Source organism: Stomoxys calcitrans, chromosome 5 (genome assembly GCF_963082655.1).
Source record: "Stomoxys calcitrans chromosome 5, idStoCalc2.1, whole genome shotgun sequence".
Classification (NCBI taxonomy): Eukaryota; Metazoa; Arthropoda; class Insecta; order Diptera; family Muscidae; genus Stomoxys; species Stomoxys calcitrans.
In genome coordinates, this window is record NC_081556.1 from 65,674,185 (window position 1) to 65,696,212 (window position 22,028).

At 37.7% G+C, this 22,028-nt stretch overlaps 1 protein-coding gene across 1 annotated transcript; it reads right to left on the reverse strand.

Annotated features, from left to right (window-relative positions):
* Positions 1-19,677: 19,677 nt before the first annotated feature.
* On the reverse strand, positions 19,678-20,722 carry LOC106092172 (transcription factor Jra). Its single transcript, XM_013258945.2, has 2 exons — positions 20,114-20,722; positions 19,678-20,053 (listed from the first exon to the last, which is right to left on the reverse strand). The coding sequence occupies exons 1-2, from the start codon at positions 20,628-20,630 to the stop codon at positions 19,710-19,712; spliced, it is 861 nt and encodes a 286-aa protein (XP_013114399.1). The 5' UTR covers positions 20,631-20,722; the 3' UTR covers positions 19,678-19,709.
* Positions 20,723-22,028: the final 1,306 nt, after the last annotated feature.

Sequence of the window (22,028 nt, forward strand, 5' to 3'; positions counted from 1 at the left end):
ATCGAGTGGTGGCAATGTATTTTTGTTTGTCTGCCTTGACCATTTTACGAAATTCGTCTTTCTTGAACCCATGCGAAATTCGACTTCTGGGAAGGTTATATCTTTTTTAGAGAAGCAGGTATTTCGGACTTTCGGGGTTCCCGAATACGTGCATTCTGATAATGGACGACAGTTCGTTTCTGATGCCTTCCAAGGATTTTTAGCGAAATACGGTACAACACATGTACGGACTGCGTTTTACTCCCCTCAGGCTAACGCCTCAGAGAGGGTAAATCGTTCAGTGCTACAGATCATCAGATCCTATATTGTCGAGAATCAACGGAAATGGGACGAACATGTTACCGACGTGGAATGGGCTATAAGGAGTGCATACCATAGTGCCATTAGGATGGAGCCGTTCTATGCACTATTTGGAACCCATATGATTCAGCATGCTAAGGCATATGAGCTGATGAGGAAGATAGATTCCATAAGGGACTTAGATCTATGTGTAGAGGGCTTGCCACAGAAACATCAGATAATAAGGGACAGAATCATTGAAAATTTGGCAAAGGCACATGAAAGAGGCGAGAGAATTTACAATACTAGATCTAGGCAAGTCACATTTAAACCTGGTCAATTTGTGTATAGACGTAACAATCGACAAAGCAATCAAGCTGAGTCATATAACTCCAAACTAGGACCTAGACACGTAAAAGCCGTCATAGGTAAGCGTATTGGCAATTCACTTTACGAGCTTTTAGGGTTAGATGGTAAGAAGGCAGGTGTATATCATGCTCGCGATCTATTTGCCACCTAGAAAATTTATAAAGCCCGGCATATGGTAGAGCTGTGGGTCGAGGCCACACGGATAGTTGCTAGACATTTTGCCATCATTGGGTATTTACGCAACCGTTCCATGCCAAGGTAGCCATCGACGATTGCGAGCCTGTTGCGAATGGCAAACCCTATTGCATGAGTATAATTTGATTTAGACAGTATATAGATTTTAGAGACACGGCAACCCTGTGAATTGACATTTGACAGAAAGATCGAATGACAGAAGATATGAGAGGAGCTGATAATCGTGGGGTGGTGACGTTTTTTTTTTTTTTTTGTTTGAAGGAAAGAGGAGAGATTTTGTTCAGCAAGGCAGGAAAGCATACGTGTTGAGTGGGAGCGAGTTTGCCAAAAAGAAAAGGCAGTAAAGTGGACTGATTTTTAACAAAAGAACAAACAAGAATAATATAAATTGTTGAAAAGATTTTGATGATGTGCCAATGAGCTCCATTGAGTGTTTCACAGAGAGAGACTTACATCTTTTCTGAACAACCGATTTGGAAAACAATATAAAATTTGCAAAGAAAAAGGAGAAGAAAAGAACCACCAAATAATACAAATCGGACATAGTGAAGTTATACTAAATATTGGAATAAATAATTTGGTTCTATAAAAAGTGCCTTAAGAATGTAATAGAAAAGACTAAAATTGTTTGAATCGAAATAACCTCAAAACAGTAAAAGGGTTATATAAATAAAAAAGAAGGAAGACAAGAAAAAAAAAAATCTCCCAGGTCTCTAATTCAGTGGTATTACAAAGAAAAAAAAAAAAACAGTTATACAAGACCATCGATTTTACATAGAAAAAAAAAATAAAACGTGTGCGCTAACTAGATGGGTGAAAAAAAAAGGGAACGAGGAGGAACCGCAAGACCCGAATAATTCTGCTAACTGTTCTAAGTTGTTTTATGTGATGCAAGAAATCTTACGAATGGGAAGAAGGAAGAATAACTCCGAAGAGCAGACCCCCCACCCATTTATCCCCATTGTGGTGTTGAGGAAGAAAATAAAAATTGAATAAATGCAAAATAGTTGATGGTTATACAAAAACATATGTATACTCGTATATAAAAAAATTTGCGAGAAGCACCTCATGTCTAATTAATTAAAATCCTATCACTGAACAATTCTTTTTTATATCAAAATGCATGCATATAAATATGTAATTATTAGAGTTTTATAAAGATTTTGTTTTCATATGATGCTACCTATTCATTCTTCATTTGTACTTATAAATTGCCTATAGAAAAAGAAAACAAAGAAAAAACATAAAACATAAACATCAAAAAAGAGAAAAAAAAACCTAATATTATATTTACAAATCTTAATCAATACTTGTCAGACCTAGTTATTTTCGCTCTTTAGTAAGAGAGTATTTTCTCTTAAAAGGTATATGTCAAAGTTAATAATGCAAATATTTATCACCATGATGCTGGCGCCAACATCGGTGACTCCATATTAAGAGCGGTGAGTAAAGAGCGTAGTTAAGAGATCATACAAAATTGTAAGAATCATTTCAGTTGTACGTAATATATTTTTTTTTATCGATAAGTCGATATTTTCCTCTTTATGGTTTTTTTTTGAATTTATAAGAAAAATAAAACAATTATTTGGAAGTTAAAAATGAATTTCAAAATATATATATATTGTGGGTATGACTTAAAGGCCTTATTGTAAATTAGGTAGAATTTAAATAAATGAATTATTGAATGCATAATTTTTATATGAAATGGAATTTCTTGCCTTTGTTTAAATATATTTGTGATATGGCAGAATAAGTAAACATGGTAGGTGATGTTGGAGAATGATGGGTGATTTAACTTTGTTGTAATGTGGATTAATATTATGGACAGTGGGGGGGGTTTAATGGACGAAACTGACCTCACATTAAGGGAACCAGTCTCATATAGGTAGTGGACCCAGAGATGGTTTAAGGATGCAGTACGCATTAGATTAAGGGAGGGTAGGTCCAAACAGGGTCAGTGACGGACGGACGTATGGACGAGTGACTATGGGATTTCTGTTTGCATTTTTTCTTTTTCTGGACACGAAAATTTTATGGTATAGAAAGGAGAGGCATGTTTTGGTAAACCCAGCCCCTAAGCCGACGAGCACAACCGGAAAAAGCCACCGTGTCCTAATATAATAATACTACACTCCTTGAACTATAACAGCATTATACTAATAAAAGTTTCTAATTCTCAATACGTGAGATATTTCGTCATTTTTTTAAATTTGATCAATATGTGATTGTTGGTGTTAACAATTGGTAATATGTGATACATGGGAGTTTATTTTTAAAATGTAATAATAATGGTTACAGAATATATTCAGAATATATATTCCGGCATCCGGTTGTTCATTGTTTCTCGTCCAAAGGGTTTCTTTCCCATGGACGCTTTTGCTAAAAATTCATTATGAGATTCCAAGATTGTGACTTTGAAGGTTGGTATAGCTGCCAGGGATCTAGCCGCGATTTTATTTAGGAAAGGGGGGGGGGGGCTTCCGTGACCCGTCGGCGGTGACATTTGGTCATAAAGTCGGAGCTCAATTTTGAACTGATTGCCAAAGTGTAGTTGTCATTGCGAATATTTTATTTTATAGTGAAAGTTTCGTCAAATCGGCTCATTTTTGCTCTCAAACCAGTTTTATGATTTCAACATGTTATTGTTTGTGTCGGTCTATTGGTTGTAAATTACTTGTTTTCATAAAATTTTACGCAAACAAACTAAAAAACATCAGGCAACTATAATTGTTATATATTTCAAAAACAAAATTAATTTTGACCAATTTTTACGAAGATCCATCTACATACATTCTTCTCAATTAAAATCGATCGAAAATTCGTTTTTGATGGAAAAGATGTCCGGTAAAAATTGCATTCAACCATTGTCGTATATGGAGATAATGTAAGAAAAGGTGGTAGAACTAAAAATCAGAAACACGAAAAGATTTATACGTTATTGCAGTTATATACTATCATATTCTTTCTTTGCCAACTATCTATTTTCTACTAGAATTGTTTTCCCTTAATCACTATAAGCTCCGTATCAATTGCCTAAAATTGTAAACTATGGAATTCCAAGAAAACTAAAACGAAATTATTAAAACATAATTATTTTAAATTGTAAATTAATCGCGTTAATCATTCCGGGGTTTTAAAATTATGTCCGAGTCCCTACATTTTTTATTTCATTGCTGATGTAACTCAAATAATTTATATTTAAGTATTACTAATTATTCTTTGGAAAAGATTTTTAGACAAAGAAGTTAAATATTTTATTTGAAGACATTTTGTAAATTAAATTTTTTCTACAGATAAAATTTTAATTAAAATAACAAAGCGAGAATTAAGAGAAAATTTATATAGAATTAAGTATTAGAAACATTTTTGTATTATGCTTGTCATTCGGAAACATTTTTATAAACAATTTGTTTGGCAAGAAAATTCAATGAAGGCTTTGGCTTAGAGTAATTTTTAATAAAATTTCGTTTAAAAAAATAACAACAATTTTATCTTGTAAAAAATTAAATTGCGATTCGGTCTTTATAAAATTGCCTTAACATAGTAACGACCAAATATAGCCAAAATTATATAGCTGCTGTTGTCTTTAAAAAAAATTATAATTTTTTCTTTAGACAAAATCATTTTGGATGTGGCTCGGGCCTGAGGGCAAGAAATGATACTTAATAAAAGTTCCCTACACATATGTGCAATAAAGTTTGACGTAATACTTGTTTTTGAACAGTAAATATAGCACTACCTGGAAATAGACTCTATTTTGGCATTTATTTTTTCATACTTTATAAACATTCCTTTGAATATCTTAAATTAAAAAGTAATTTATTATCTTAATTGCATTAATCTTTTCAAAAATTCGATTACATTTGATTTAAAAACTTTGGGATTTGTTTCGTTATTAATAACTTTTTGAATATAATTATATATAATTGTAATCATAAAAGAGTGTATGTTGTTTTGAACTACTTGACTCGTAGTTGTAAGGTTGTGTATTCCCAACATATTGTAATTGCTCGCATAGGTATCTTTGTTCATTCCCATTTTTCATTTTCTGTATAAATAGAATTGTATTTGGTTCTAATTTATGTTGTACATTTGGCCATCTTTAGGTATTGAGCATCCATTCCACATTCGTATATCTGTTTACTCTCAGAATGTGCCTCATTCCCTTGTTTTGTAGTTTCTGGAGCCTGTTTATCTGTGTTTTCGTGGAACATGTATATAGGATGGTAGATGCAAACTCAAAATTTGATTTTATCATTGTGTTTTATATGTTTATCGCCGTTGTTATCGATATTTGATTTCTTATTCTCCCGAAAAAACTTATTTTTTTACCGATCTTTTTGCAATTCTTATCTTTGTCTATAATCGATGTCACCTTTTCGAATTCTTTATTATTGATTGTGAATTTCAACTGACTGTTTATCATTCATTCCATATATTTAGTTTTGCTTTCGTTTAATTTTAGCTTATTGGTTTTTAACCAAATATTTATTTTTTCAATTTCGAAATTTAGTGTTTCATAACATTTGTCTGTACTATCATCTTCAACAAATGTAAGTGTATCATCTGAATACAAAACAATTTCACTCTTGTGCAAAACGTCTGGCACAACAGTTATGTAAATAATAATGACCCGAGGATCGATCCTTGTGGGACGCCATATTCATTTTCTATACCCTCTGATATTATGTTATTCACTTTTGTTCTTTGTCGTCTATGCGTTAAGTAGGATTTAAACCATTTTAATTCAGTTCCCCACACTTCGTATTTGAATAGTTTATTTATCAATACATATATTTCTGTCTATTGTCTTAAATGCCCATTTAAATTCATGGATGATTGCTAGAATTTCATTGTTTTTTCTATATTTTTCCATCGATTTATAACATAGTTCACGGTAGTTTCGCATGCATAATGTCTTCTGAATGCCGATTAATATTTCGACAACAAATTATTATTCTCTATATATTACTCCAACTGAATTTTCACAACATTTTCAATTATTTTTTCACACGTTTTCAATGCGCTGTTTGGGCAATACTCTTCACAATTTTTAGCTTTCATTGATTTTTCTATAGGGGTGATCATGGATTTCTTCCAATTAGATAGAATGCAACCGCTCATGAGTGACTTATTTATTGTTCTCAACAGAGTGCCATCAATTATTGCCCAGTTGTCGATTATTATTCTGGTCGAGATTATGTTATAATCTTGTTTATTTAGCTGCTTGCAGATGAATAATAATTCTTGTAAACTTATTGCACGGAATTTAAAAGTATAGTTTATCACAGGTACACTAACTTCATATTGTACATTTTCGACATCGTTTCTAATACTCCTTATACTATCCACAACAAATTTAATAAAATTATTAGACCTTTCTATTTAACTCTTACTTTCTACTTGGTTAAATATCACACATCGGATTGCACATTTATCATATTTAAGAACAAGTCTATTGATTTCTCTCCACATTTGCTTTTGGTCAAATGAACTACATATGTATTTTATTGTTGATATAGTTATTTTGCGCATTAACTATACTCTGTTTATATGTATTTCTTATTGAATTGTAGTTTTGCAATGCTAACGTTGTTTTTTAAATTTTGCTTTATTAAGTTTTCTAGTTTTCTCTTCTTCCATTCTTCTCAACTCTTCATCAAGCCAATTATTAATTTGTCGTGTACCGTTACTTGATTTTATATTTGTAAATTTCTTTACCGTCCCCACGATGCACATATCAGCGGTCAAAAAAAGTATTCATCATTAGCAAAATTGATAATAAATTCACTTATTTTGGGTAATTGAAGAAAATTTAAAGTAAACAAATAATGCAGTTTTATGCAATAGTTTATTTTTCGTAATATGTTTTAAAATAAATTCAAAAAATAAATTTAATTAGCGCAAAAAATGCAATTTTATATAATAACACCAAAAACAGAACAAAAAAAGTATTCAACATTGATGTGCTATCATCAAAGTCAAATTCAAATATTATTTGGGAATCCCCCTTTTCTGTTTTATTTAGTAAAGGAGGCTTTGCCCTTGACAGCAAATATTTAATTTCATTGAAAATATAGTTTTTGTCAAAATGGGTCGTAAGCAAAACGAGGTTTCTGATGAGGTAAAAGTTTTGATAATAAAACACCACAGGAATGGTTTAACTCAAAAAACTATCAGTGAAATATTAAATAGACCACGATCTACTATACAATCCATCATCAGAAAGTGGACAGAAACGAAAACTGTTGACAATAAACCAAGATCTGGTCGACCAAAAGCACTTTCAGTTGGAGATGTTCGTTGGCTAGTGCGGCAAGTTCAGAAAACTCCGAAGACAAATGCGACCATTCTTCGTAAAAACACTATGGAATATTTAGGGAAGGAAGTTACTACACAAACAATTCGAAATACACTCAAAAGGCATAGTTACAGAGGAAGAACTGCACGTAAGAAGCCCTTTATAAATAAAATAAACCGAGTGAAAAGGCTAAACTTCGCAAAAATGTATGTAAAACAGCCCGAATCATTTTGGAAAACAGTCATTTTTGCAGACGAGAGCAAGTTTAATCTTTTTGGTTGCGATGGAAAGGTCATAGTGTACAGAAAACCAAATACAGAGCTTGAAGAACGAAACACAGTTGCTACTGTAAAACATGGTGGAGGTGGTTTAATGGTTTGGGGGTGTATGGCGGCTTCAGGAGCGGGAAATCTTGAAATTATTAATGGAGTAATGGATCATAAGTATTACATTGACATTTTAAAAAAGAATTTAAAAGATAGTGCTGTAAAACTTGGGCTTGGTAATAACTTTCAATATTATCAAGATATTGACCCCAAACATTCTGCTTTAAATACCAAGATGTGGATGCTGTATAACTGCCCCAAAGTCATTAAAACTCCTCCTCAAAGTCCCGACTTGAACCCAATTGAACATCTTTGGGAACATCTCGAACGCAAATTGAGAACGCGCAATTTTTCGAGCAAGAGTCAAATGCAACAGGTGATAATGGAGGAATGGACTAATATAGACCAAAATATAACCGCTAAATTAGTCCAATCGATGTCAAACCGTTTAAAAGAAGTTATAAGACGCGGTGGTCGAATAACAAAGTATTAATTTTTTTAAATTATGTTATTTATTTTTTTGTTTTTTTGCAATGATGAATACTTTTTTTGTTTAATTTTTTGTGTTCAGCTGTAAAATGGCCCTTTTTGTTCCAATAAATACTATTTTTTTCTTTAAAAACAATGAAATTGTGTACATATATATCACACAAGCACTACTGCATCATTAGTTTAATATGTTTTTATTCCAATTGTATTTTGTAGACTTATTAAAAAAAAAACATTGAATGATGAATATTTTTTTTGACCGCTGTAGTTTTTATCTAAATTATCTTCATCGTTTATGTTAAGTACTGCACTTAGCTCCTTTTTAAACATGTGCTTCTATTATTTAAAAGACTCATATACATTTGGTGCATCACTTTTTCCAATATTATTGCAAAATATTAGTATATCAATGGCTTCGTGATCAGATATTTTGTTAGTGTTATTTATTCCAGTTTCAATTCCTCTAATATTTGTTACTACATTGTAATTGGCTTAGGAGTATGTCCATAGTGGCATGGGCGGATTAATATCTGCACCCTATTTTCAACCTACTACATTGTCAAATATAGTGCTCGAGCTTTGAGTTATTCTTGTATATTCGTTCATAATTTGTTTCAAACCGTTATCGTTCAGTATTTTCTGCAGTCTGTTTTTGTAAGGACTCTTTTCATCGACTCTATGTTGAAATCTCCTGCTATTACTATATTGCACTGGGTTTCACTTATTTCGTCTATCACATACTCAAAATTTCACAAAAATCAGCTTCACTGCAACTTGAAGATCTGTAGATCGCTCCTACAATAAACGTTTCCTGTTCTGATTTAACCAAGAACATATTTATCCATTATTTATTAATTTCGACTTTTTCCATTATTTCGTCGCCTTGAATTTATGTTTTATATACGTTACAACCTATCATTTCCTAGTAGAATCGGAGAAGGTTATTACTTGATCATAACATTTAATGGGACTCTCGTTTTCCTCCACATTATTTGTGAGGTGTGTCTCGGTCAATGTTATAAAATCTGGATCTTCTTCTTGTACAAGTACTTCCACATTACTGTTGTTATACACCAAACCTTGAATGTTATACGCCACATATGTTCTTTGATTGTTAAACATTTATGCTAAACATTCTCTTTTTTGCATTAAGCTTGTCTAAAAAAACTTCACATTCCTTACTATTAATGTAATGGTCTTCATCGAGTCCCAAATATATTTTTTGTTCATTAGTACACAGTTTATGCATTTTAGAATCGTTTCTTTATTACATTCCTTAATTTTGTGTGTTTTCATCGCATTTGACGCACACTTCTTCATTTCTGCAATATTTGACCTAATGGTTGTACCCCTTACATTTAAAACATTGTGTTACATACGTTCCATCGAATACACTGCATTTATTCCAACGGATATTAATATTTCCATCTTCCATAATTTGTTTCTACGATTTCCTATCCAGTTGAATTTCTGTATTATATATAGCCCTATTTCCGCTCTTAATTTCGTAACAACGCACTATTTGTTTTCGCTTTCTTTTAGTACATATATCGTTTTGCTTCCTAAGTTTTTGTATTGTCTCCGAAACAGTCATTTAATAGGTTTTGGCACTCGTATTTCATATTCTTCACTCATTTAATTTTGTAACGCTTTTATTTTGTTCCTTTTTTCTTCTTTGACACATGTTTCTTTGATTGTTCTCTTTATTTCACCACACACCTTATTGTTATTCTCTTTTATAGATTAGCTCATTTCTTTGTCTTTATTTTAAATTTCGTTTACCTTACCATATAGTTTTGCAACTTCTTATACACTCTTTTCGCTCTTATTTTGAGTTTCGATGATCTATCTAATTCTCTCATCGTACCTTACTTCTATCGCCTCTAACAATTTCTTTATCTCATTTTGACTTTGTTGCAATGCATCCTTAAACTCATGTTTATACACATCTAGGTTTTGTTGTTATTATAACTTAGTGCATTTGTTTATAACACAAAAAAAAAGACAGATAGCCCAATTGATAAGATAGCCCCATTGATTGACGGACATAGCTAAATCGAATCACTTTCTGATTCGATTTAGCTATGTCCGTCTATCCATGTTAATTTGTGTACAAACTACAGGTCGCATCGACTTCAAATTTGGTACAGTCATGTTTGTTCGTCCGATTTTAACAAATATTGCATTAAAGTGCTCATTTGTTAACCGATTCTCTCGTAATTTGGCAGAAAGTATTTTCTTATGACTCTTATTATTACTGGTGATTTCATAGATATAGATCCAGATTTAGATGTAGCTGTAATGTATGTATATCGCCCGATTTTCACTTCTAGAGCCACTGCAAGCGCATTTATTGACCAATCTTGCGAAAATCTTCTACAACGCTTTCCTCGGCTAATTTGTAATAATGTTGTCATTTGCCAACGACATTTAATACAGTTTGAATATATTAGTACGAATTGTTTAATAACCCATCTGAAAATATCCGCCGAGGTCCATCAAAATTGGCTCAGATTTAGATAAAGCTCACACTTTGTACTTATAGGATAGGTGTAGTAAGTCGGCACTGCCTTTCCTTACGGGTTTTAACATCTGCTTTAATCTTTTTAAGCAGCTCAGTTTTGAATGCATTGCATACGATCGTCACATATAAATCTCACAAACGGAATGTTTTCAAGAGCACCAGATGTATATTGGTCAATACCCGAGCATTTTTTCACAGTGATACACTTTCTCGCACACACCACTTCATCTTAAGCCTGTCTCTCCTCATGTACTTTTTCGGCATTTGTTACACTCAGCCATTTCTGACTAAATTAAATTTATTTAAAGTTTTACGTGTTTAGAACTTCCGTTTATTAGAAACTTCATTTGACACAGTCAAAACTTGGATATCCTTTCAATTTTATTTATTCTAACTTTATATACATATATATATTTAATTTTTTTCTGGAGCTTTTGCTTCTGTTTTATTCGGCTTTTGCTCATGGCTAGGATATAACGAGACATGCCTTAAATTATTGCAAACATTTTAAGCTCAATTCAATTTCAAAAAAGTAAAAAACTCCCCGTGGAAATATTTTAGGGTGAAACTCTTGAAAAATTTCGCCAAATTGGTACGATAACGTTTGATATCAAAATGAAACAAATTGGCATTTAAAACTTTTCTTAATACCTCGGCTTTATGAAAATGAAAATAAATGACAATGCTTTGATGGCCAAAGTTTGCGAAATGGGGATATCTTTTTTGAAAAATTTTAGACCACCAGCTTTGAAAACGATGGCTGTTGTAGCCATATTCTCATGGCGATCCTCGTCAAAGGACCGATCGTCGCGGGAACAGGGTGGCCATTGGTTATTTAAAGAAGCCAATAGGTTAGGTTTAAGTGGCAGCTTGCCATCAAACCCACTTAAACGTTTTCATCCATTGTGATACCACAGGAACAGAAGAAGGAAGATGCCTTATAGTTCCTACCGTTGAACCATCCAGATCGCTTTAATAAGCCCAATAACTTGCGAATGTTCACATCCGCCAAATCAGACAGAGATAAAAACCTAAAGTGGAACTCCTTCTGACTGCTAGTGGGACACTCACACACAGTCCTCACAGCTTCTGCAAAAGTCGTTGCTGGCAACCTTCAGTCTGTCAGCATCAGAGAAGATATTTATGCCAATCGTCGTTATGACATTATTCTTAGCCATACCACCACTTCCTTAATTGCAAGGATCTCCGCTTGATACATACTGCAGGTATAACACAGTGTCCATAGCCGCCACATGACCAATGAGAAAGCTCCATTAACCTCGCGGCAGTGGGCGCTGCAATTTGTGCAGGTGTATAGGGCATGAGTTGCCTTTCTTGCCCTTTCCAAAATGTTGGATGCTAAGTTCAATTTCCTGTCCAGCAAAACACCATGTGTTTTGCGCTTTCTGTAAACGAAACATTCTCTCCTACCAAGGAGACAGGTGGCACTGTGGGCAACTTGTATCTCCTGCTGAAAAGAGCTAATTCTGTCTTGCATTGATTTATACCTAGACCATTTTCGGTAGCCCACTTTGCTGCTGCACGCAGTGCTTCCTGAAGTATATCTCCAAGAGTGCTGGGAAACTTTCCCCTAACCGCAATTGCCACGCCATCAGCACGCACAACCACATCACTTTTACACATTTTTCTTCCAGAGACAATAAAATATTGTTAATGGCTATATTCCAAAGTAGGGGAGACAGTACATCTACTCGAGGTATTCCTCTGCTGACCCATCTTTTTAGATCCACAGATCCCAAAACCTGCCGTAATGCATCTTTTATTAAGTATGTTATTAATAAACTTTCTAATGGTGCAGTTGATGACTAAAAAGTCCAACGCCTTTATGATTGACGTCGGTTTTACATTAATGAAAACATCTTCAATGTCAAGAAATGCTACCATTGTATATTCCTTGACAGCGAGAGAACCCTCTATTTTGCCGCCTTGGTCTTGAAGGGCTGTTTCAGTGGCCTTTACTATATGCATGCTTCTGTCGCGACAGGCGATCTCCAGGGATCTTTGCTCTAAGATATGTTTCTATCAACCTCTCAAGAATATTCAGCATAAAGGATGACAGACTAATAGGACGTAGTCTTTCGCCTTCGTGTGGTAGGTTTTTTCTGCTTTCGGAATGAAAAATACTTTCGTGTCCCTCCATCCCACAGGTATATTAGATTCTGAAACGAGCAGAGTATATCTCCCTAAGCCAGGGAACCATTCATTCAGACACAGCTTGTAATTCAACCGATGATACATCATCAGGGCCTGGCGACGTAAAGGAGTCGAAACTTCTTATCGCCCAAAGGATTTTCAGCTGAGACACAATTTCCCTAATAATCTCCGGCGAATGCATACCAGTGACAACTTCTTCTGGCGCCACGTTGTCCGTAGGAGAAATGTGTATCAACGAAATATATACCGGGAAATGTGTGTCAACGTGTAGTTCTAGTGTTTCCTCACGAGACATTGTACACACATTCTCTGACTTATAGATGTCCCAATCGTTTGGTACTCTTGTGGCTTTTGCTCTGTGGAAGTGTTTTCTTCAGTCCTTCCTTAGACCAACCAGCTTTGGGGTTCACCATGGCGGTCGCTATTGCCCCTTGGCTTGGCACTGGGACATGCTGACACAAGAGAGTCATTCAGGGCCTTCGTAATCCGCTTGATCATTGTGTCTATGTTCTCCGCTGTTTCCACTTCCCTTTCTGGTCCAAAAGGGATAGACGTGGAAAATTTGTGCCGAAATTAATCCCAATCCGCCTTTCTTCTATTTAGCCGAGGTACCACTTCTGCAGTATTTTCTCCAAGGCTGAAACTAATATAACGATGATCATGATATCTAGTACCTCCTGTCTCTTCCTGGTAATAAAGGTCGGTTTATTCCCTTTATTATAAATCGTCAGATTCGAACTTATAAAACATTCGATAAGCAACTCACCCGTTTCGATGACATCCGAACTTTCCCATATCTGGTGATGTGCATTAGCATCACTTCCTACAATGAGGCTCTTCTTCCCTTCAAAGCGGCTTCAACCAGCGACTTATGGATTGAAGGCGGCATCTCTGAATCGTGTGTCATATATAGGGAAGGCCGCCAGTAATGAGACTTGTTTATTTCAAGGATGGCTGCTATTAAATTTTCAGTGCTTAGTGTCGAAAGAAGAAAAACATTCAGACTGCTCTTTGCAAGAATACAGGCTTCTTGTCTCCCATTCTCCGTACTATTGAGTAGTTTAAATCCCGGAATTGTTAGTCCACGCAACATTCTTCCAAACACCCATGGTTCGTAGATAACATAAGAACCACGTCAAATATCCCTGCCATCAGGAGGACTTTAGTGCCGCCGAAGCGGCCTTACAATGATGTAGATTTATCTGTAGAAACCGGGCCATAGTCAGGATTCAGAACTTCCCCCACTATTGTGTTGACCTCGTCTTCAGTTTCCGCCAGGAATTCATCCTAACAAGATTATTTAGATCTTGTCATGATGAGCTTCCGTACGCATCCAGGGGCAGGTGAGAAAGCTTCAGGAGATACAAGTTGCCTACAGTGCAACCGGTCTCCTTGGGAGGAGAGAATGCTCCATTTACAGAAAGCGCAAAATACCTGGGTGTTTTGCTGGACAGGAAATTGAACTTCAAATCCAACTCTTTGGAAAGGGCAAGAAAGGCAACTCTTGCCCTATATACCTGTAAGAGAGCCATTGGTAAAAATTTGGGGTTTAGACAGCGTGTCATGCATCGGGTATATACTGCAGTTGTCAGACCTATAATGCTATATGGTGTTGTAGTCTGGTAAACGGCGCTTCAAAAGTCCATCTACTGCTCAATACTTAACGGGATCCAAAAGATGGCTTGTTTGTGCACCACTGCCGCACTGAGGACGATACCATCTGATGCACTGAATTTAGAGACAAATGGCATCGACCACTGTCGTGAGGTTAAGGGAGCTTTCTCATTGGTCATGTGGCGGCTACGGACACTGTGTTATCCTTGATACAATATCCGATGTTCCAGGCAGTGTAGATAACACCCTACCTGAGACGCCTTTTGATGAAAAGTACTGTACCACTATTCCTGATAGAACCGATTGGAAGTACGATACCCCTGGTAAAAAAAGTTACATAGACTTCTATACGGATGGTTCGAAACTAAACGACCAGATGGGCTTTGGGGAGTACTCTAATGATTTAGAACTGGTCATATCGAAAATGTTATCCGGCCACTGCAGTGTGTGTCAAACGGAGATCCTTGCAATTAAGGAAGTGGTGGAATGGCTAAGATATAATGTCATTACTAAGATTGGCATAAATATCTTCTCAGACAACCAGACAGCCATTAAATCCCTGGAAAATGTATTTCTGAACACTAAAACCGCTCTCGACTGTCGCAAATCTCTCAACGAGATGGCTGAACTGTTCGAAAGTCTCCTGTTCTGGATGCCGGGCCACAGAGATATCCCAAGTAATTATTGTTGTTGTTATTGTAGCAGTGTGTTGTACACTGAGGCGGCAGCCCTTGCCGATGAAGGACTTCATCAGGTCAATCCGGTACGTACAACCGGCTGCCTTGGGATTCCTTCCTTTTTTCCCAAGTAATTGTAAAGTGGGCGAGCTTGCGAGATTAAGAACTACCCTACACATTCCAGGGATACTGGAATCTGTGGGTATGCCTCTAGCGACATGTAAGCTAAGTTTTCAGGACCAAGGAGGGCAACGAATGATAGATGGTCACAAACAGGGGGCTGTGAGCATTCGAATACAATGTGGCCTAATCTAGACTTGAAGAAGTCTACCGCTTTGCTGTCATTGGCTAGAACAGACGTCTCAGTCATTGTGTCCGTCATGACAGGTGTCTAACCGGAAAAGATGCTGACAGGCTGAAGGTTGCCAGCAACGACTTTCGCAAAAGCTGTGAGCACATCGAAGAAGGAGCATGACCAATGAGAAAGCACCCTTAACCTCACGGCAGTGGTCGCTGCAATTTGTCTAGCCACAATGTCCAGAGGCATAAGATATTGCATTAAATTCAATGCATCAGATGGTGTCGTCTTCAGTGCGGCTGTGATGCACAAACAATCCATCCTTTGGATCCGGTTAAGTATTGAGCAGTAGGTGGCCTTTTAAAGCTCCGTCCACCATACCACAACACCATACAGCAACCTTGTTGACCATATACTAAGCAATTGGCTGGTCTGTGGTAAGTTATGCAGCGCCAGTGTCGTCTCGTCAACTTTGTGACACGCAGTGGAATAATATTCAGATCTATCAGAATGCCGCCTTCCGAACTGCGACGGGCTGTCTCCTCAGTTCTCATGTGGACCACCTCCATCAGGAGACAAAGATCCTACCAGTGCGAAGACATGCTGTTTAAGCAATACCTTTTGGGCTGCTATCGCAGAGGCCATCCAAATCATCATCTTGTGGATAGATATCCATCGCCAGAAGCCTTTAGGTAGATCTACATGATCTAGAGCGTGAGGTTCAGAGCTACAAGAGAGAACCTCTAGAGCAAGCGACATATCAAGCAGGTCTAAACAACATTCATGCAAACACGGTAGCAGATACGGTAATTGGCTACCGGGTGAATGTAGTCCTTGGAGAACGACAGCCTCCCATTGCACCTGAAGAAATCGACCTCCCCCGGCAAACCAGAGTAGTTCTGGCTCAATTACGTTCCTGCAGATGCGGCCGCCTCAATTTATACAGAGCTAGGATTGATGCCGACGTGCAATATATATGTCCCGATTGTAACTAGGGACCGCACGATACACGTCACCTGTTTAACTGCCCGGTCAGACCCACTCGATTCAGACCCAGATCCCTGTGGACGCACCCCATCTTAGTCGCAGAGTTCCTGGGTCTTTACACTCAACAGAATCAAGCAGACGAAAGATAGATAAACTGCTACAACAACAGCAACCATACAGCATTATAGGTCTAACAACTGCAGTATATACCCGATGTATGACACGCTGTCTAAACCCCCAACTTTTACCAATGACTGTCATACAGGTGTATAGGGCAAGAGTGGCCTTTCTTGCCCTTTCGCAAAAGTTGGATTTGAAGTTCAATTTCATGTCCAGCAAAACACACAGGTATTTTGCGCTTTCTGTAAATGAAACATTCTCTCCTCCCAAGGAGACCGGTTCCGGTTCTGTCTTGCATGGGAACATTTTTTCCTAACCGCAATTGCCACGTCATCAGCATACGCAAGAGACAATAATATAATGTTAATGGCTATAATCCAAAGCAGAGGAGACAGTACACCTCATTCAGGTGTTCCTCTGATGACCAACAGGTCCCAAGCTTGCCGTAATGCATCTTTTATGAAATAAGTTATTTATAAACTTTTTTACGGTAGATTTGGTGCCTAGAAACTGCAATTCCTTCATGATTGCTATGTTTCTATCTACCTCTGAAGAGTATTCTGCATAAAGGATGACAGACTAATATGACGAAAATCTTTCGCTTTCGTGTGGTAGAGTTTTCCTGCTTTCGGAATGAAAATGACCTTCGAATTTACGGCTCAGACACAACTTCCCTAATAACCTCCGACGAATGCAAACCAGTGACAACCTCTTCTGGCGCACGTTTTCCGTTAGAGAATTTCTTGCGAAATGTCCACCAATGAGTATTTTTAGTGTTTCCTTACTAGACATTGTCCATACATTCTCTGACTTCTGAATATACCCCACCGTAATAGGTCTCGAGGACAGAATCTTCCTTAACTTCAGATGTATCCTCCACGGAGCTACAGAATTCCACCCAGGTTGTTCTGAGCCTTTCTTAGCTCGTCCTTATATTTTCTTAGTTCAGCCTTACAGATGTCCCAATCGCGTAATGGCCTTGTGGCTTTCCCCCTGTTGAAGAGTTTTCTGCAGTCCTTCCTTAAACCAACCGGTTCTGGGGTCCGCCAAGGCGGTCGCTGTTTGCCCCTTGGCTTGACACTGGGACATGCTGAAACATTCAGGGCCTTCGTGACCTGCTTGACCAAAATAGCTATATCCTCCGTAGTTTCCACTTCCTTTTCTGGTCTAGAAGGGATAGAAGTGCAGAATTTGTGCCGAAATTTATCCCAATCCGCTTAACTTCTGTTTACGCGAGGGACCACTTCTGCTGTATTTTCTCCAAAGCAGAAACTAATACAACGCTGATCAGAGAAGCTGTGGTCACCCAACACAGTCGCATATTCTTCCACTTATATCTTCCGATACAAAGGTCATATCTTGTACCTCCTGCATGTTCCTGGTTATATAGGTCGGTTTATTCCCTTCATTACATATCGCCTATTGCAACTTATAATATATTCGATAAACAGCTCACCCCTTTCGTTGACATCGGAGCTTCCCCATATCTGGTGATATGCATTAGCGGCTTTAACCAGCGACTTGAGGTTTGAAGGCGGCATCTCTGAATCGTGTGTGATATATAGGGAAGCCCGCCAGTAATGAGACTTGTTTATTTCAAGGCTGGCTACTACTAAATCTTCAGTACTTAGCGACGGGAGAAAAATATTTAGACTCCTTTTTGCAAGAATACAGGCTCTGTGTCTCCCATTTCTTATACCCTTGAGTGGTTTAAATCCCAGAATTCTCAGTCCACGAGCCATTCCTACACACACCCATGATTCCTGGATAAGAACTACATCAAATCCCCCTGCCATCAGGAGGACCTTTAGTGCCGCCGAAGCGGTCTTACAATGGTGGAGATTTATCTGTAAAAACGGGACCATAGTCAGGATTCAGTACTTCCACCACTGTTTTGTTAGCCTTGTCTACTGATTTCACCAGGAGTTCATCCTCACAAGATTCGTTAGATCTTCTCATAATGGAGGTGAGGAAGCTGTGGAACAACTTTTCTTCGGGACACTGGACACTTGCGGTGTGGACGATTCCTACTTATATGCTTCACTAGCTGTGCTGTCGAAGTACTTTTTGAGTTCCGTGCCTCCCCGCTGGCGCACACTTTAATCTCAGTCCAACTTGGAGACTCACCCACACAAGGCTTGTCGGGTCCCGTTTCGATGCCATCCCCTCTTGTATCGATTGTGTTCAGTCTCCTGCAATCCGCCAGACTTTGGCGATGTGGTCGATAGTTCCTCAGGCAAGTGTTCAGCAGAAACTGCTGAGTCGTCTCCTGATTTCCCAACTCTAAGCTTCTATTAGGTTACAACCCCTTCAGACTTGTTGACGTCTGCGAGGCAGCCGGAGTTTAGTACGAATACTGCATGTCTCCGGTCACCATAAGCCTTATCCAATCTTCCAGTCGGTGGTTGAAATATTGGGATTACATCCCCTTAGACGTCCAAGTATCGATTCAGAATCTGAGGGAATCCTTGGTATCTAAGCCATTGGTCGAGAAGGAATATCTTCCTTCTTCACTAAATTTAGTAATCTAGTGCACTTGACCAGATCTCACCAATCTTATTTAGCGCACAACGATACATTTCAATTGAGCGTTGATCCCCGATAGATATTAGTCTTTATCGGCCCCAATACCAGCCTGCATCGTCACCAACTGGAGGAGACCAAGGAAATTCCGCAAGGACATCGGAGTATACTGATGGCAGTCAATTAACTATCCTACTCCATTTATTCCTAGGTATGCAGCACTGTTTTTCTCCCTTGTCGACAACTGCCATCACCAAACTGTCCCAAGCGACATTAGCAAAGGTTCTTGGACCCATCTTAATATTTTTTGTCGCCCTAGTTATTTTAGGCATAGGATACACTCCAGGTGACCGCAGCCTTTAAGCTGACTGCAGTCCAGTTTCCGAATCTAGGCGTGTAGTCTTTGGGGTAGCCTGTGAAGCGAATCCCCGAGCCCAATTTAGGCATCTCTCAATAAACCTGAGTCCGGCACGGGATAGCTGTGAGCACCACACAGGTTAGAACATTAAGGTCCGATCTGTGTGGTGACTTATAAATTGCAGTTTTGCCCCACAAGCAACTTTCTTACAAAATTATTTCTATATTATACAGTTGAATCAAAGTAATTCTTAAAAATTTTAATTTGGTTATAAACAGACAATATATATATTTTAAAATATTTGACAAGTCACTGATGCAAAAACGCAACACTTGTCTGTAAAGGGTTAAAGCGGAAGTCGCAGCGAAACACACACACACAATCATCAGACTATCTCCTGATTTTGTCAATTTTTTTCCTGGCACATTAAAAACATCATTCATTAGACATGTTTTCTCTTCAATACATTTTCATTTATTTGTTGTGAAGTATTGTATTTCCATTGCACATAGTTTGTATACTACAACCAGACTCAATGTGTTCAATTACTTGTTGCTTCAATTGGGCCACATGTTCCTTTAAATTTTTGATAATTGAACCCAGATCTGTATTCTCACCTTTCAACATTTTAACCTTGTCCTCCAACTTTGAAATACGCTCCAGCTTCCTCTTACGACATTTGGATGCAGCTACACGATTACGCTGCCGCTTTCTTTCCAATTTAATTTTTTCTTGTGTTTCCATATCGATTGGACTAACGGGCGGTGATGAAGGAGGGTTTTGAGGTTCGTCTTTTATTGGCATGGAAGAAAATGTTTCTAAAAACAATTTTTTGTATAAATTATTTCAATTACATTTCTAAATTATTGCATATGTACCTAATTCGGTGTATGTAAATGATCCCCCACTCATTCCTGACGCAATAGTATTAGTTGTAGTAACATTAGATATTGATACGCAACTTCCAATTGTTTCATTCCTGGAAACCTGATGTTTACTACTGTTGGTATGTAAACTATTTAACGCTTCCTCAAATCCCTTTCCAAAGGCTTCTTGCTCGGAAGTAACAGAGGAATTTTTCGTTTGATAAATTGTGCCCGGTTGAGGAGTTGGAAGAAAATGCAATATTTTATCCAGATCTGGCGTTGTCAGCGACTTTTGTTGTGTTTCTGGCGATTCAATAAGAAGAGTTGTGGAAACTAATCGCTTTTTGGTCGTATTTTTTAAGTCTAAAGATGCGGGCCTTTTGTTTAAATTTCCTGACTGAACTCCTGATAAAGAGCTGGGGGACTGGAATACCATATTATCTACTTCTTTCACGGTACACAACGGTTCCGACTTAATCAACACATTTGAAGAAATGTCATTGATATTAGCGACAGCCGAAATTTTCATCCTTTAAACGGATTCCAAACAAAGTACTATAAATTTACAATTGCGTCTTATTAGAAATGGCAATAAAATCGATTGAAATGAGTCATACTGCGACTTTAAAGCCGGTAATGCACAACATTGACGGCGTGATAGACTCAGATTCACACATTCTTTCTAATTATCAATTTACACGATACATCACAGTACTTAGAGGGTATGAACCATAACATAATTACCAGGTAGTGTAACATAAACAGCTGAGTAAATTTTTTTCTCGCGAGTGCATATCTGTCAACAAGTTATGGTTGTTTGTGAGTATAAAAGTTAAGAACCATAATACACAAACAACGAAAAATAGCGCGAACTAATAACATACACTTAATCAGGATTGCACTAATCACTGATTTTGACAGATAGTGCAAATGAATATATCTTTTTTATACCAAGATGTATTCATTAAACGGTAGCGGCAGTTGCCGAACAACAAAATATTGTGTACACTGTCCGTCAAAATCAGTGATGCAACCCTGATTTTGTGTTTGTTACTAGTTCGCGCCATTTTTCGTTGTTTTTGTGTGTATAGTTCTTAACTATAATGCACACACAACCAATCTCCTTGACAGATATTGCACGTACACGTACATGCACTATCTGTCAACGAGCTTTGTTGTGTGTGTATTATAGTTGTGTGTGTATTATAGTTATAGTCAGAATGCCGCCCTCCGAACTGCGACGGGCTGTCTCCTCAGTTCTCATGTGGACCACCTCCAACAGGAGACAAAGATCCTACCAGTGCGAAGACATAACTACATGCTGTCTAAGCAATACCTTTTGGGCTGTTATCGCAGAAACCATCCAAATCATCATCTTGTGGATAGATATCCATCGCCAGAAGCCTTTAGGTAGATCTACATGATCTAGAGCGTGAGGTTCAGCGCTACAAGAGAGAACCTCTAGAGCAAGCGGCATATCAAGCAGGTCTAAACAACATTCATGCAAACACGATAGCAGATGCGGTAATTGGCTACCGGGTGAATGTTGTCCTTGGAGAACGACAGCCTCCCATTGCACCTGAAGAAATCGACCTCCCCCGGCAAACAAGAGTAGTTCTGGCTCAATTACGTTCCGGCAGATGCAGCCGCCTCAATTCCCACAGAGCTAGGATTGATGCCGACGTGCAAGATGTATGTCCCGATTGTAACCAGGGACCGCACGATACACGTCACCTGTTTAACTGCCCGGCCAGACCCACTCGATTCAGACCCAGATCCCTGTGGACGCACCCCATCTTAGTCGCGGAGTTCCTGGGTCTTGACACTCAACAGAATCAAGCAGACGAAAGATAGAACACAATAAACTGCTACAACAGCAACAACAGATAGTGCACTCGCGAGTGAAAATTGTACTCAGTTCTTTACG